Below are 16,762 nucleotides of genomic sequence, written 5' to 3'. Positions count from 1 at the left end.
GACTAGGATGAACAAAACAATTGACACATGGCTCTTAGAGTTAAAACCAAAGACTATTTTATGTTGATATAGCTGTTAGAGTTGAAGCAGAGGCTCTTTGGGTATTTAGGAGAGTTACTATGCATTTAAAAAAAATGTTAAAATATATATTATCTGCTATTTGACATGACATATAATGTTGGTGCTATGCTACTGTATAGCAGAATGGGAGTGCAATAATTAAGTTATTGCACTCCCATTCATTCTAAGTTCTTCTTTCTCCCGGAGGAGTAACGTCTGGGTCTGTGGACTATAGAGCTCAGGTATGCAACTGAAGTCGGTGACCCTGAAAGCTGAGCGGCCCACACTTGTGCTCAAACCTGGTCTTGCATCCTGTGTGTACGAAGCGCAGGATGAGCTGTGGTAGAGGTGGTAGTCCTCTGCAGAATGTAGCTGGAGGGCTCCACATCTCTGTCTTTGCCAGGTTTATCTCCCTGTGGAAAGCTGATCATGCTCTGAGAGTGGCGGAGAGTTCTGATCTTTCAGGTCAAGAAGTTCACTCGCCTTGCCATTGTTTGCTGGTGGAAGAACTGGATTCACTTTAAAATAAAAACTATTTAATGACCCCGGTGACAATAAAACAGAAACTGTCAAAGGCCTGTAACTTGACAAACTCAAGATTTTCCACTTCCACCTTGGATTTCACATGTTTATTACAGAGAATCATGGTTGGGATTGCCAGCTTAAGGCTTTGCAGCATACACAGCTCTTCTCTTCACTGTAGATTGCGTATGTGAGATGCTTGTATGTACGCGACCCAAAGCCACCCAGAAACAAAGTTTTTATCTATTCCTGCTTACTCATTCACTTCCCTTCAGAATCGCTCTGATAGTGAATTCTGCGTTCATGAGCTGTCATGTAAGCCCAGCATTGTTGTTCCTGTCTCACTGATAACCCAGTGGAACAAGGAGATGCTCCCTGGAAGCACCTTAATCAATTTTATCAAACATTTTCTTTGGAAAGCTTTCCTGTAATCCCAGCAGTTTTCTGTGCTGTTTACCAAAATTCATGTGTTCCCTGCTGCTAGGAAACCGAAACCTTCCACCAAGAAGAAATGAAGGACCTTTTTTTTTTTTTTGCCTGTCCCATTTGGTTCATTAGCCGTCAGAATTGTTGTCTGAAGACCAACAAGGATACCCAATGGATTTATTTTGCCAAATGGATCATTGTGGCATTGCCGTATTGGTCCATTTGATCGACCTTTGTTTTTATTATTTATTTTATTTTATTTTCAGATGTTACAGACGGGACAGACATGAGTGAGGGACAGGAAAGGGAGAGAGAAAGAGGAAGGAAAAGAAAAACAGAAGGGGAGAGGGACAGTGAGAAGGAGGGGGGGGGGGGGGGGAGAATCTCCTGGATCAGCTGTTGAGAGAAAAAGAAGAGAAACAAGCAAAAAAAACCAAAGCAACATATTAAACACAACACCATCACATTAATCGAGCTAAGTGTAAACAGCAGTAAATACTAAATATTCAATGTTGTTGTGCAGCACGCAGGACCGACAGCGCACAATGTGCTTTGAATTAGCAGCCAAGAAAGGTGTAATTTAAGTCTACGAACAGTGAACACCCATGTGAAGGACCTTAAATGGCTGTGTAGCAGCACGAAAGCACATATCAGTCACCCACAGACACCCCTGGCCTCCTCAAGTACCGAGGTCATCGGAGGTCAACCACTTTTAAAGAGTTGTAGCATTTTGTCAAAGCAGTAGAAAGAACATTCTTTCTTCCTTCTTTCCTTTCCTCTCCTCTCTGTTGGAAAGTCTAACCTGTTCCCATCTCCAAGACGGCTGGTATCAGTTAGAGGCATTTCAGACCATTAAGACTCCAGCCAGTGGGGCACTTTTTATTGCCCCATTCATGTACACAGAAAAGAATGACAAGCCTCTAATTGACTTGTAATTTTTTTCTTCTGCCATTTGTCTCAAGTTGTAGGAATTACTCACTTACGTTCAGAAAAATGTATGTCTCCTTTCCTTAACAAACTTTTTCTGTGGCCGAGGTGTCAGTTGTTACATAAGAATATATATAAAGAATAGCTAAGCGGCTGTAGAATGGATAGACATTTATTTAAACTCTATATTTTTGTGCATACTCTATATTTATTTACGTTTTTTGTTTGTTTGTTTTTTTCGAACTTGCTCTTTTATTGTTTCATTTGCGCCATGTAGAAGCAGAGGTCAAGTCCACAGCTACATGAATGTTGAAGGGTCAAGATAATGAACCGCTCCAGGGGGGCACTGTGGGGCGTTTGTGTCTGTGGTGCCTGTGTGCTCCTGTCTATTGGTAAATGATGACATGTCTGGATAATTGTGAGGGTAAAGATGAATAACACCACCCAACCTGCAATGACCTAAAGGGTATGATTACATTCTGGAGGACTTTGAACATGGACGGGATTGTGTGGTAATGTCTTGTCAGCCCACTGACAATGGGGTGGAGCGTTTCAGTGGGTGGTCAGGTCAGCATATGACCGGTGAATGGTACTAGCTAAAGGGGGTAGATGAGACACGGGAATTACTCTGTGCGGTGTGAGGAAGAGGTGAAAAGAATTGCATTGCTTAATATCTTCTTAGGTCACTGTTGTTGCTTTTGGTTTCTAAAATCTATTGTTTTGGACGTCAGTCAGGCATTATGACCACCTGTATAATGTTGTGCTTGTCCCCCTTTTGCTGCCAAAACAGCCCTGACCTGTCGAGGCATGGAGTGCACTAGACCCCTGAAGGTGTGCTGTGGTATCTGGCACCAAGATGTTAGCACTTTAAGTCCTGTAAGTTGCAAGGTGGGGTCTCCATTGATTGCGCTTCTTATACCAGCCCATCACATGGATGCTCAATTGGATTGAGATTTGGGGAATTTGGAGGCCAAATCAACACCATAGACTCATTGTTGTGCACCCTGTGGCAGGGTGTATGATCCTGCTGAAAGAGGCCACAGCTATCAGGGTTTCCATGAAAGTGTGTACATGGTCTGCTTAGGTAGGTAGTCCGTGTTAAAGTAACATCTAGATGGACTTTGTCCAAAGCATTGGGGGTTTTGGCAGTCGTAATGTGTCTGGGACTCTTTCTATCAGAGCCTGTATTACATTTTTGGCAATGTGAGCACCTTATGCCTTCATCAGTGAGCCTTGGCCACCCATGACACTACGGTTCCTTCCTCGGACCACCCTACAAAGAGCTGCAGTTTTGGAGATGCCGTCTAACCATCACAATTTAGTCCATGTTAAAGTCATTCAAATCCTCACACTTGCCCATTTTTCTGCTTCTTGCACACTAACTTTGAGGACAACATGTTCACTTACTCCCTAAAATGTCAGTGTTGTATTGTTTTGCTGATCAAAAGTAGGAGGGGGAAAGATCAGTTAATACTAACTAAAGACTGTGATTGAGATTAGGGACAGAATATCTGGATCGCATCCTTACTTCAAGGCCAGGGACATTCATTTCACTTAGGGCTGACAGCTAAAAACACGAGCGCAGAGAGAATGATGACAGCGATTTCTGTTCAACTCAGAGATTTAACGTTGTCTCTTCTTGACACTTTCTTGGCACAGTGCTCGTGTCACGGAAGGTAATGAGTCGATAATATTGGAACAAATTGACTGTTGAGTTGCAGCTGTTTAAACAAAGTGCAGAGTCCTTACACCGTGAACTTGCGCTTGTCTATGAGCACACGTGCGTAGGTAAATTAGTTACGGTCGCCAGGAATTCAGACTTTGCATATAGCGCCAAATGACGCGTCATTCCCAGGAATAGATTTTGATGTTTATTTAACTTTCAAGCCCTTTTCCTCATAACCTAGTTTTCTTTCATCCTTGAACTCACTCGCTGTCCCAGGCTGCCTGTGAGGAGTCTGGCTTATGCGTAGAAAAACAAAACTAGCATCCAAGTGGAAGTGTTTTTCCCACACACCTTCCAACAAAGCAGAGCGGTGCAGTACATTATTATGAAGTGCCACTGTTGTGTGAGGTCATGTATTAATACAGCACTTTGTCTGGACTTGTCAGAAACTAAGCTTTAGACCCAGTAAAATTTGTTTGGAAGAAATGCAGGAATGATGTCAGCAGTTGGTCACTTTTTATAATATTCGGCAGACGTGACCTGGAAACAGTTACATATCTACACATCCGCACCGTAGGCCTGCATGTGGAACGAATCTGCAAATACACACATATTGTTGTGTCTGTTTAATTGATTTTGAAACTCTAAATTCACACAAGCATCACTGAAATCTTACATCAGTTGGTGGGTTTTGTTTTTTTTTTGCAGAATGAGTCTCCGGACCTGACGGACGAACAGTTACTTTGCCTGATGGATGGATGTGAGCTGGCAAAAAGTTGGAGCCAGGACCTTGAAATGAATGACTCAACATAAAGACCTGAAAAAATGATTTGACTGCTACCAGACGGGATCATTTCTGGGACTTATTAATGATTTTATGTGGTTAGACTTTGGCATTAGATCTCTGATGATAGAACAGTCTCTTCATTTATAGACTTACAAAATTAAAGCTACCTAGGGGAAGTCGTGTGCGCTTGTTTGTGATATTAAGACATCCCTGGCCTGTGAGGATGAGGACGCTGGGCTTCTGGGGTGTCTTGAAATGACACTTCTAAGGTTTGGGCTTGTTGCAGCAGAACACATGGATGCTTGATGGGATTAAGTGCAGGGAGTTTGAAGATCGGGTCAATGCCTTGGGCTCTTGGTCATATTCCTTGATGTGTTCTCGAGCATTGTTTTGCATTGTTGCAGGGTGCACTGTCCTGCTGGCGCAAGGTGGTGCCGACCATCAGTGCAAGTTTCCACGAAAAGTGGGATACCTTTCATGGAAAATCCAGAGATTTTAAATGTTGTCTTGTAATGAAGTCTTCAATGATATCCACATCTCCTGTCCATTGTTTTAATATTGCAGCTGATCAGTGTATAGCAGCATAAACTGATGGATATTTTATATTCAATGTGTTAAAAGTGGAAAAATTATAGTCATCAAATTTGGTTACTTTAGGATGGGAACTGTTTTGTTTTTTTTGTTTGGGTTTTTTTAATCCTAATTGGTCTGCATGTTTTGAACATGTAGCTCGATTATAACACTGCTTCTATTTGTGTTTATATGTCTGCATGAGGAAACAGAGCAGCAGGGCCATGCTTTCTATTAACCAAAGTATCATAGATCAGAACAGAAAATTGCTGTCATTAAATCTAATAACCGGGTGCTGTAGCCGCAGAATGTTCTAATGCACACATAAACATCAGCTTATAGCAGCGTGTCTGTGGGGGTGAACTCTGAGCGCTGCCGTGCATTAAAGCTTTTTCCGACAAAATATAGAACGTCTGTGTTAGTAATGTGTGGTCAGACATCCAGCGTTGCTGCTAATGAGAAGGGAGGATGTGTGCTCTACGGTGGTGATAGTCGGCTGTAGCTCAGCTCCAAGCATTCCGCTCATTCCTGGCTCTGTAGGTGATCTCCTCCAGAGCGGATGGGTTAGCGAGATCCTCTGAAATGGGACCCTGTGTGACCTCTTTCGAGCTCAGTTGTCATTTACATAAGTGGTTCACCCTGACAAAAGATTGGCAGCTTTAAGAATGACGAGTTTTGGTTTGTTTGAGAGACCTCTGGAAGCCCTTGACGTTGTTCCTTTTTTGCTCCGTGCATGCAAAATCTTAGGAGCTAATCCACACCCGGTTCAACCTCAGCCCAGAGGCCCTGCCTTTTTACTCCCCTTGCACTGGACACCTATAGGCCTGTTCATCTCACTCTTCACCTTACCCCCGCATTCTGACCTCGTCTAAACGGCAGGAATTATCTCACATTCCTCTACACTGGAATCAGCCAGGTGAACCTCCAAGGACACTTTCCAAACACGGTGAACTCTGCGTCACTGTTTTCTTTTCTAACTGATGGGACTAGATTAAAACTGTCTATTTTAAACTTTTATTTGTCATACATGTGCAACTCATGTCATTAATCACAGCATATGTAGCGTATTTGTCTCCTGTACACAAATAATGTGTGCGTAACTGAAACAGTATATTTTCAGAAGAGTAAGATAAACTGCTCTTTTAGGGTAATGGAAAAACACTGAGCTCATTATGGCAAGAATGAGGTCAGTGCTAATGTAAAGAGACCTGCGGCACACTGAGAAAGTCTGGGTTTTCTGGCGGGACCCTCACTGGCGCACATTCCAGCTCTTTCTGACCCCAAGAAAGATTTAAATTAGCAGTCATATTTCAGTTTGCAGTTATATACTGCTGCGGTGTCTTACAGCACAGCAGCTAGCAAGCTATAGAGCTGGTCTGTGGATAGGAAGTCATCTTGACTTTTGACAGGTTATATTTAGATGTTTTTTATGAAAAGTATGGAATTTCATAGCAAGTTCTTAATGGCAAAAGTGGCACACAGCCATAACTTAGCTCCATATTCCTTAAAGTTAGCACCTTTATTACTCTGCAGGGCTAAATTCCTTATGTCTACCTGTCCAGTGGTAGTGAAGCAATGCGATGTGTGGCCATATCTGTGTCGATGTGCTGCTTAGCAAGGTTATATTTCATGTTGAGTTTTGCTGCTGTTGACTCCCAAGGATACTCCCTTTCTCAGAGGATTCACAAGACCCAACTAATGGATTCCAGTTGTTTGACACAGCGTGACTTGGCTCTCTTTGCTTTTCTAAGAAGACCTTAGTTGAATTAGATATGAATGTCAAAAATCACAGCGACAGACGCTTGGGTTATCAAGTATTTAACTGTTTGTTTTCCCAAAAAGACACCAAGAACCTTTGGAACTTTTTTCTAGAGAGTTTAATGTTCACTTTACATAGTAAAATAACAAGTAGGAGTAAAAAACAGCACTTTGGGTAAAAACTATGGGACAAATGTTTATAGAAAAGCTTCACTAATATTAAAAAAAAGACATACAAAAACCAAAATGACAAAGACATCCTCGTGTCAGTGTGCAAATAAGTTTATACAGACAGAAACGCTTCCATATGAGGCTACGCTTCTAGATAAATTATTTAAATAGCATACATCTACACAAAATGAAATACCCTCAACATAAAACAAACAGAATAATTTATCAAGACGCCACAAATACATATCGCAAAACACAGTCAAGGCAACATTTCTTTAATCCTTTACGTTCCCGTTTGGGCTTCTTTTGCTACAAAAATATCTTATATACAGCATATAAATGATAGTAAAAGTCTTGCTTTAAAGAAAAAAAGAGAAAAAATAGAAGCCAACCAATTTATACTCTGTTGATAAGACAAGGGATTCTCGTGTATTGCTGGTCTCAGCACAAAAAGAACTAATGAGGTAATATTTGTACATAAAGGGTTTCCTTTTTGTTTTCCATTGTCAGAAATTGTACACACAAGCTCAGGCACACCAGCCACGCACACTGCAGAAGTGGAATATTTAGAGATGGTGTTGTTGATGTTTTTTGTTTTGTGGTTTTGGTCCGAGGTTAATAACTCTTAATCTTTAGAGGATCCCGATTTCACGGGTTGCTGCTGACATTTAAAGGTGGAAAAATGAGCAACAATTAAAGCTATAAACAGTTACACTTACAATAATCTTAGGAAACAGACTGGCCCCTCACATATTAGTTATCCACGTTATATTTGCTCATAATTACTGTTCCAAAGCAGCGTGCCTGCCTTGGGGCCCTGTGCTGTCCTTAATATTGTGCTCTCCTTGTTTCTTCTAGTGCTCTTTTCCTGAGAAAACGAATATTTCGGGCCAGCCCTGCGCCTTGGATACACGCACGTGCCTTTAAAAAGGGGGCTGTCACAGGGAATTAAAATCAAATTTCGACTCGGTTATCTCAATAATTGCGCTCATCAGGTGGAACAAATGCACAAACACACATAGCATTCACTCTCTTTGATAGTAACAGTCAGTCCATACTGTCCATTGTCCCTCAAGAGTTCCTTCAAAGGGTAATCTCACCCTCCAAACTTAACAAAGTTCTCCTACTGTTTTCTTCATACTGAAACAAGTATATCTGAGTCCACAGCAGATGCATATTAATACACAAAAATATCTTTTCTTAAAAAAACAAAAACGAACAGAAACACTCTTCCCTTTGGTCCCTCATCCACAGAGGAATACCGACAACAGTTCAGGTGTGCAAAGCAAGAAAATGTGGCCCTCTTTCAACGCAGATCAGAGCAAACAGAGTGAGAGAGCCAATCGTCTTCTGAGCAGAGCCGTGCTCAAAATTTGAGTTTGGTGCTGTGGTGCAGAATTTACTTTCATTTGGCTTAGACTCCTGAGGTCACCTCACGTTAGCTCGCTTGCTCTTCATACTTCCAACGCGTATTTCTCAAAGGAAGGGAGTTAAATAAGTCGATCCAGGTCTCGTTTCACACTGATACATTCTTCTAAAAGCCTCTGTGCTCCGATTATGTATCTGAAAGGAGTCGCAGATAGAAAGATGTTAGGAATAAAGTTTCAGGTAAGTGGTTTCAAATGCATCTAACCTTCAAATGTGTACTTACCTCTGCATTCGTATTTGAGGTCTGAGAAGTAAACCATCTCCTGAGAGAAGACATACAAGCCTAGCCGCCCACCGGCGTAGGTTTTGTCGTAGATGTTTCCGGAGTCAGCCATGATTCTCTTGCCTTCATACATGACCACTCTACAAAATAAAATACAGTCAGTGGAGCAGTGGAGAAGTTTTAAACTATGCAACTGAATGAAAGAGCTTTTTTTCTTCTTCTTCTGGGGTTTTGGTCTCACCTGATAAGTCCAGTCTTGGGTCTGTGGGTCAGATGCCATCTGTAGGCAGTGAAGTCTTTCCAGCCAATATTCTTGCGGTCGTGCCACAAAGTGCGCACCTAAAAGTTACAATTAGCAAAAGTTACAATGAGAAAAGTCTCAAACGTTTTCCTCAATTACGCCTCAAACTCTGAGTCAGTTCAGCTGTGCTCACCTGTCCTGGGGTGTCTCCGGTGTGCCACAGGGCGTTCCTCAGGTGCTCACCGGGCCCTGTGGTGGAGTTGACCACTTTGATTGACAAGCCGGAGTAGCCCTGAGCTCTTGTGGGTGTGTTGGACCAGTACGTCTGGGTGATCTGTTTCCACATCACTGTGTAGAAGCGCGAGCTGGATTGGTAGCCAAACACGAAACCAGCGTAGTCATCGTCTCTGTCCGTGTTGATGAAGAATGTTCCACTGAAGTCCACCGCGCTGAACTCATCATAACCTGAATTTTAAAAAAAGATGGATTAGTATCAATTTGCTACCAGTTTGTGTTCATTGCAGAAAAAACGTCTGTCCGTATATTACATACCGACAGCAATGCCAGGGTCGCAGTTGACAGTCTGGACCAGCTCCTTGCCCTGATGCCGGACAACCCAGTTGGGGTCGATCTGGGAGGTACCTTTGGGGTCCAGAGGAACCATCTGGAATCTGCGGAAGTCGGTTTCACTGATGGCAAAGTTTTCCGGGCATACATCATAGATGTCCAAAACATTATCTTGATCAAAATCATCTTTGCACACATCACCACGTCCATCACCTGAGAGGAAAGTAAATACATTGGAAATCAAAAAAAAATGCTCTACAACAAAGATTTAGAAAATCAAGGCACCAGCGTTTTACAGGACTGTTAACCGAGAGATGGACTTACCATCAGAGTCCAGCTGATCAGGGTTAAAGGCCAGTCTGCAGTTGTCTTTGTCATCTGGAATGCCGTCATTGTCATCATCGTGGTCGCAGGCGTCACCCTTGCCATCCTTGTCGTGGTCTGCCTGGTTCGCATTCGGAATGTAGGGGCAGTTATCCAAGTTGTTCTGGTGACCGTCCTCGTCAATGTCCTGGTTGCTGTCGCACTTGTCTCCCACGCGATCCGAGTCAGAGTCGATCTGCAAAAGAGCAAAATTCCTTTTAATGAGACCCTCGCACTCGCTTCACATAATTCCCTCCTCTGTTTTTCATCGGCCTCAGTATGAGAGGTGCTGCCCTGGTTGCAATTTTAAAAAGGAGACCCTTGTTTTCAGGTATGCAAGCAATGTCCCTCCAGACAAAGGAAGAGAAAAGAGAAGAGGGAGCACTGTGCTCGTTCTCTTTAGAGCTGTCACATTCCTCTCTTGATTAAAGCAGATGTGATTTAACCTTGTAAGTCCCCACAGCAGTGAAGTAGAAGTGAAAGATGATGTTACCTGATCAGGATTGTGCTCCAGAGGGCAGTTATCGCAGTGATCTCCAACGCCGTCCCTGTCGGTATCTCTCTGGTCCACGTTGTAGACATATGGGCAGTTGTCATTCTCATTCAGGATGCCTGTTGAGCAATTTTGATTTAATTTTTAGCCTTCAGAAACTGAATGCTTTTTTTGTTTCAAGATTAAAGCAAGAATATGGAGAAATAACTTACCATCACCATCAATGTCAACAGCGCAGGCATCACCCTCTCCGTTGTTGTCAGTGTCTGTTTGGTCAGTGTTGGCTACATATACACAGTTGTCACAGTTATCACCAACTTCATCCCTGTCTGCATCATCCTGGGAGGGGTTGTACACTCTTGGGCAGTTGTCCTAAATTAATGGAGAGATCACAGCTTAATTACTAAAATGGGTCACGACTCAGAGAAGTCATATTTATAGGAATAAAACTTTGCTCTTCCAGACTTTTTTCTTGCTTAAGCTGGAATGTGATATTCCACTGGTGATTTTTTTTTTTACCACTGCATATTTCTTGCCCAACTTTCCGAATCCACACTAAGAATTACGGGCAACAAGCCACGTTGTCCTCAATTCTGTTTTTTTTTTGCAGAAATTATATTACGCTACTCCTCTGCTTACTTACTTTCCACTTTGATTCTATGGTGAAAGCACATAAACACTTTGCATTTCTACCGCCCAGAGGAAGGATGGCTACAGCTGATTACTATGTCTGGTCTCCGAGGAAAGCGTGGCTAAAAAAGAAACTGCCGTGATTACTCACCCTATCATCGGGGATCCCATCATTGTCATCATCGTGGTCACATTCATCACCCAGGCCGTCTTTGTCATGATCTTCTTGGCCGGAGTTGGGAAGGTTGGGGCAGTTATCCTGTAAAGAGACAAAAGGAGAGGTTCAGGAGGCAATCATCACAATAATAGAGCGCACATGGATAATAACGGCCTTTGTGTATTTTTGTCCATGTGGGGTCTGGCGTACCTTCTTGCAGTGATAAGTGGCATTTTCCACACACGGCAGGTCAGTGTTGGGCCATCCATCCAGGTCGCTGTCCTCTCCGCAAATGCGTCCATTCCCGGCATATCCTGGCTTGCACTCACAGCGGAACATAGACTCGGAGAAGACACCCAAGTAGATGCAGTTTGCATTTTTATGGCAGTTGTGGCTTCCGTCCTTGCAAGGGTTGCGAGGAACGCAAACCTAAGGAAAATTACAGATGATTAAAAAACATGCAAGCTGCTAGTGAACCAGGCAACAACAACAACAGAAACAAAACAGATTTAAGTAATAATCCAAACCTGTTTTTTAGCAGTTGCCTCTGCCACACCTCTTCCAAACGGCTGAGGACCAGAGAAACGCGGGGGACAGGGAAGACAGTTGTAACCCGGCTCCGTGTTTTCGCAACGGTGGACTCCGTTATGAATATGGCAAGCATCGGGGACCTCTTTGCATTCGTCGATGTCTTTGCAGGTGATGCCGTTCCCTGTGTAGCCGGATGGACACCTGCCACACTTGAATGAGCCGTCTCGGAAGCTGGTGCACTTTGTGCCTGGGAAGCAGGGGCTGGAGAGACAGCCATCTGCAAAGACAAAGATTTCCTAACTTAAGAATGAGGCTATAAATTGTGCTGCAAGTTTACGTTAGGCTAATAGGCTCAGATGCTCACCAATAGGACACTCCTGTTTGTTGCAAATTTGAGATTCAGAAGCATCGCCGATACAGTCCTTTCCGCCATATTTGGGGGCAGGGTCGGAACAGAGACGTTTACGGGTCTGAACGCCTCCTCCGCAGGTAACAGAGCAGATGTCCCAAGGTGACCAAGGTCCCCAGCCTCCATTGACTAAGGCGTACAAAAGAAATTAGTTTTTTTGTGCCCTGTATAATTATGCACTTTAGAATTCAATGGTGGCATTTGACTTACTAGGACAGGGCGACTTCCTGCAGACTTTGGTGTGACGTCCCTCTCCCTCGCAGTCCTTGCCGCCCATCTGGGGCGTGGGGGAGTTACAAAGGCGAATTTGAGTCATGACCCCCTCACCGCAGGTCACAGAGCAGGAAGACCAGGGTGACCAGTGGCTCCAGGCTCCATCCTGCTTGACTGTGAATGGACGTGTACGCCATTAATTCATCATGTTCTGGGAAAACGTACTGTAACAACGTCAGCGTTAAGAATGTTTGGCGACTTACAGCGTTTGTCACATTCTTGTGGGTAGCAGTCACGGGTCTGCACAGAGGTGCCCTCACACTTGCTGTTGATGCGGTCGCAGGAGCGGCCGCGCTGCTGGATGCCACGGCCGCAAGTCACAGAACACTGGGTCCACTCAGACCAGGCGGACCAGCCGTCTTCTGCGTAGTCGCTTGCTGTAAAGGGAGAGGAGGCATAAATGATTGGGCATGGGGGCTTGTTTCTTTGCTGGAAAGTCATCGAGGAAGAAAATCTGATTAAAGTCAGAAAAAATTAAAAACCTACGTGTTCCACAGCGAGGGCAGCACTCTCCGTCGGGCACGGTGGCATTAGCGCATGGGATCAGAGGGCAGGTGATTTTGCGACACACGGTCACAGATTTCTGGACAAAGGAAAACATTAATTAGTACAAGTATAATGAGTTAGCAGGAAGGGGAGAAAAAAACGAGGCTTTGCTGGTGCTATTCCAAGCCTAATTGATATATTTCACGACGGAGTGAACTTATCAGCGACATGACACTACTACTGTGTTGCTACAAGACATAATCCTCACTGAACACCCAACTCATTACACAACACGAGCACAATGCTGCCCCATGCTGCTCTCTTGATGCTTTCAGACAAAGTGTTGATAGCCTTCAGGCAGGAGCACGGTGATTATAAAGGCAGGTGATAATGTAAACCGGATTATGACTTTACTGCAGCGGGGACAGAGGAAGCTCGGCTATGGCTTTCCCCCGACCAATCCTGCATTCCAGCAGGTGTGATGATGCCTACCTGGCATGTGCACTCGGTGCAGCTATCGACGGTCCATTCATCTCTGTCCTGGTACTTGATGCCGTTGTGGATGCAAACTCCTTTGTGCAAATCCATATAAATTCTTCTGGATTCGCTTTCCTGGAGGGAAGGAGGTACAGAAAGGGGGTTAATTACTAAGGATGGAAAACTTTCACTTTGCCAAGGTTCCAGTACAAATGAATCACTGACCGATGCCGTGATTAAGACATCGCTTGAATTTAGCGAAGCAGTGCAAATGCCGCTGACAGCCAAACATATTTGTGTATTCACATGGGTCTCATTAAGGACTTGGCTGGGGACAAGCCATTACAGCGACAAGTGGTTACGCACTGGGAATGCATTAAGTGGAAGCAGAGGAGGAGAGGGAGCGGAGAGGGAAAAGAGGGAGTGAATTATGACAAAGAGAAGATCCTAATTGCCTTTTGCACTTACCAGTCTTTGGAGGTTATTTGACAGCTGTCTAACAACCTTATTGAGTCCATTGAGCTCGCTAAACATGTTGGCAATGTCTTCACAGGAGAAGCCGCAGACGGACTGCAGATCTGGATGTCGGAAGGAGGAGTTCATTGAATTATCTCCACTTTTAAATGTACAAGATTTGATTTATTACAGAAGACAGGTGTTACCTTTGGCTTTGTGACCAGTGTAATCGGTCCTAATGGCAGGGCTTGAGCCATTGACTGGGATATCCAAGGTCATGACATCAGTTATAGCAGCTTCAGGAGAGAAGAGGGGAGAAGTCTAAGTCTAATCGTATGCACACTATACTGATGTTTTATTTATGCAGTTTTAAGACTTACCTCCAGTTTGGCATCCTTTATTTCTCAGTATAGCATCCAGAGTTGTACCAAAGACAAAGCGCACATTCTGGAGTACTCCCTGAAATAAGAAATCATAAATATTTAAAGACACAATATAGTGCATTAAATGGTATTTTGGTTTATCATTACTGTTACTGGGTTCTTCCAAAATAAAGCACATCTTACGTAAAATTTGTCCTTTAGAGCTCCCTTCCCGATCCTGAGTCTGGCTGTGTCTGCCACCTCCTGGGAGAGCACTTTCTGGATTGGCACTTCCAACTCTGAGTGTTTGAACCCTTCACAGCCGACGAAAAGTTGCGCCTGGTCATCCTGAACGAACAGGGTGATGTTCTTCCATTGCCCGGTGGCCAAATCGACCTCATCGATAGATACGACCTGCTGCTGGTCAACGGTGGAGTACACCAAATCCAGCGTGTTCGCCTTCCCGTTGGAAATAATCTCGAAGATGGGCCCGGATCCGTCGGTTTTTTCAACAGTTAAAAGGCTGCCTCTGGTTTTTTTGAACTGCTTCAGGTTGACCAGGAGAAGGAAGCCTCGCTCTGTTTGGATGGAGTCGAGGAGGTCCCTGAAGGAGCTGTCGGGGACGGGGGGGATCAGGCTCGCGTTCAGGACCTTGTACGCTAGGCTGTTTGGGTCTTGGCCTTTGACCGTACTCACGCCATGGTGTCTCTTATTTACCCGGGCCAAATCAAATAAGTCATACACACTGTTATCATCCCGACTCTCTGCGGTCAAAGAAAAGAAAAGCAGCATTTACTTTTTTTTTCTCCTCGTTGTGTCTCATAACAGCTCACAGAAAACAAAGAAAACCACAAAAGAAACAGGCTATAACACGATAACGTTACGTGTAAAAACAACAACCAAAAAACACGTAAATGCATCAATTTTATCTTTAATGAATTAGCTGAAAACCACTTTCAATTTCCCTGCAGTTTTAATATGAAACAAAAGGTTTAAAAACTTAACAACAGGCAGTTTTTCCATTCTCACCTGCCAGCCGTGCGCCCTCACAACTCCAAAGCATCAAGAGCAAAGAGATGCCACACAGCATCATCTCGAAACCTCAAGTGAACCCTATCGCAACCAAAGAATAACAAACAGTTACTGAACACATCCGGACAAGATCCTGTGCATTAATAAAATATCAAATAATCGTCTAAAAATGATTTACAAACCTTAAAAAAGAAAAAATACCGCTGGAAGCTGGATAAAGAGGAAGAAAAAAAGTCCTTGCAATTCCTATTATTTATCCTGTTCTCCTCGTTCAGCTCTAACAGAAGCTCAGCAGATAGTAAAATCTATTTGAGCTCCCGTTTATTTTGATGCTTCCACTTATTCTACTGACCTATCCAGTGGATATAAGCGCTATTTAACCAGTTTAAGCACATTCCTGAATCCACTCTGGACCAATCGGAAGAGAGAGGGACGGACTTATTTTGTTACCTCACAGCCAGTCAGAGGAATATCCGACACACACACACACACACACACACACACGGAGGAGGGAAAAATGCATTCCTGAGCAGAATTTCCATCATCGGACAAGTATTTCATCCACGCGCTCAAGCCAAGACTTGGCCGCTTCCGGTCGAATAAAAGTAATTATCAAATAGTCTTAATTTCATTTAAATACCATTTCGGGCGGGAAAAGTATATATTAATTTGACTGAATATGATTCAAAGGGCAATAATCTTTCTAGACTGGTAATACAAAACCAGCTATGAATGGATTTAAAAGCCATATAAAACATTAAATTATATTTCATACCCTGCACTCACCTATTAATGCGAGCCTATGCTTATTCCTCACGCGCAGGGCATCATTACTGGTAAAAAAAAAAAAAAAGTCTCCCTGCTTATTCTTTTGTTATTACTCTGGTGGCCACCAGGGGACTCATTGAGTAACGAACACGGTGTACTGGTCTGGGGGAGTGAGAGATACGTTGGAAGAATCTTGTCTAAATTTCTTTGTACCAGTGATGTGTGGAAAACAAAATATTTAAAGGGGTGTCCAGGAAAAAGCTTGGTTTTACTTTTGGAAAGAGTTTATTACTAAATATACAATAAATTTGTGATCTACGCACAAAAAGTGGAAAATGTAAATGCTGAGGATACCGAGGACAGAATATTTTCTCTAGGAGAAAATAGAAGCAAATATTTACTGTGGTTTAAAGGGATGTGCAACTATCTGTTAACGTTACATGAAGAAAATCCCTAAAACACATTTTATTTTGTTTTAAATGCTGTATTTTATGACATGTGTCATTAGTATTATGTTTGTTTGGACAGATTTTAATCTATAGAAGTGGCTGAACGCCTTTGTCCATTATTTAGGTGCATTTACCAGTGCATTCATATAAAATATGATGTATGCGTTTGTACACCATTTTGCATTTAATCTCTGGCTCTCTTCCACATCGTGTCTTCTGTCCTGCCTCCCTCTCCTCACCTCCAGCCGGTCACCATAGATGTCTGCCAGTCCCTGAGTCTGGTTCTGCAGCAGGTTTCTTCCTGTTTAAAGGGAGTTTTTCCTTCCTACTGTCACCAAGTGCTTGCTCATAGAGCGTGTGTGATTGTTAGGGTTTCTTTCTAATATTGTAGGGTCAACAATGTGATTAATACTAATAGAAAAAAATAAAGTGAAATCATGAAAATAGTGTTTGTTAAGACAACATCTCTGTCCACCATGTTAAAGGTTAAAGCTCTGTGCCTGTGGCCTCATGTTCTGTGTCTCCCTTGT

General features: G+C 43.2%; 2 protein-coding genes across 4 annotated transcripts in view; one reads left to right on the top strand and one right to left on the bottom strand.

Moving 5' to 3' along the window:
* fsip1 (fibrous sheath interacting protein 1) overlaps positions 1 to 5,924 on the top strand; it is a gene marked incomplete at its 5' end in the record, with an annotated part of 29,689 nt that extends 23,765 nt beyond the window's left edge. For all 3 annotated transcript variants that reach the window (XM_082516056.1, XM_082516058.1, XM_082516055.1), the window contains one exon: positions 4,310 to 5,924. In XM_082516056.1, coding sequence (XP_082372182.1) covers positions 4,310 to 4,414 — 105 coding nt within the window. In that variant the 3' untranslated portion in view covers positions 4,415 to 5,924. The remainder of the gene's footprint in view (positions 1 to 4,309) is intronic.
* A 1,058-nt stretch (positions 5,925 to 6,982) lies between these two features.
* On the bottom strand, positions 6,983 to 15,384 carry thbs1a (thrombospondin 1a). The gene is made up of 22 exons (XM_082516045.1): positions 15,198 to 15,384; positions 15,013 to 15,096; positions 14,188 to 14,747; positions 14,002 to 14,080; positions 13,828 to 13,917; positions 13,634 to 13,743; positions 13,181 to 13,300; positions 12,689 to 12,785; positions 12,406 to 12,579; positions 12,140 to 12,316; positions 11,885 to 12,058; positions 11,517 to 11,797; positions 11,200 to 11,418; positions 10,984 to 11,091; positions 10,415 to 10,574; positions 10,203 to 10,321; positions 9,671 to 9,905; positions 9,332 to 9,559; positions 8,973 to 9,244; positions 8,780 to 8,877; positions 8,539 to 8,678; positions 6,983 to 8,450 (listed from the first exon to the last, which is right to left on the bottom strand). Exons 2-22 carry the CDS (start codon positions 15,074 to 15,076, stop codon positions 8,443 to 8,445), a joined length of 3,513 nt encoding a protein of 1,170 aa, XP_082372171.1. The 5' UTR covers positions 15,077 to 15,096; positions 15,198 to 15,384; the 3' UTR covers positions 6,983 to 8,442.
* Positions 15,385 to 16,762: the final 1,378 nt, after the last annotated feature.

Source organism: Aulonocara stuartgranti (assembly GCF_965226115.1).
Source record: "Aulonocara stuartgranti genome assembly, chromosome: 19".
Classification (NCBI taxonomy): domain Eukaryota; kingdom Metazoa; phylum Chordata; class Actinopteri; order Cichliformes; family Cichlidae; genus Aulonocara; species Aulonocara stuartgranti.
Note: the sequence above shows the minus strand (reverse complement) of the source record. Positions and strands in the feature narration are given on the sequence as shown.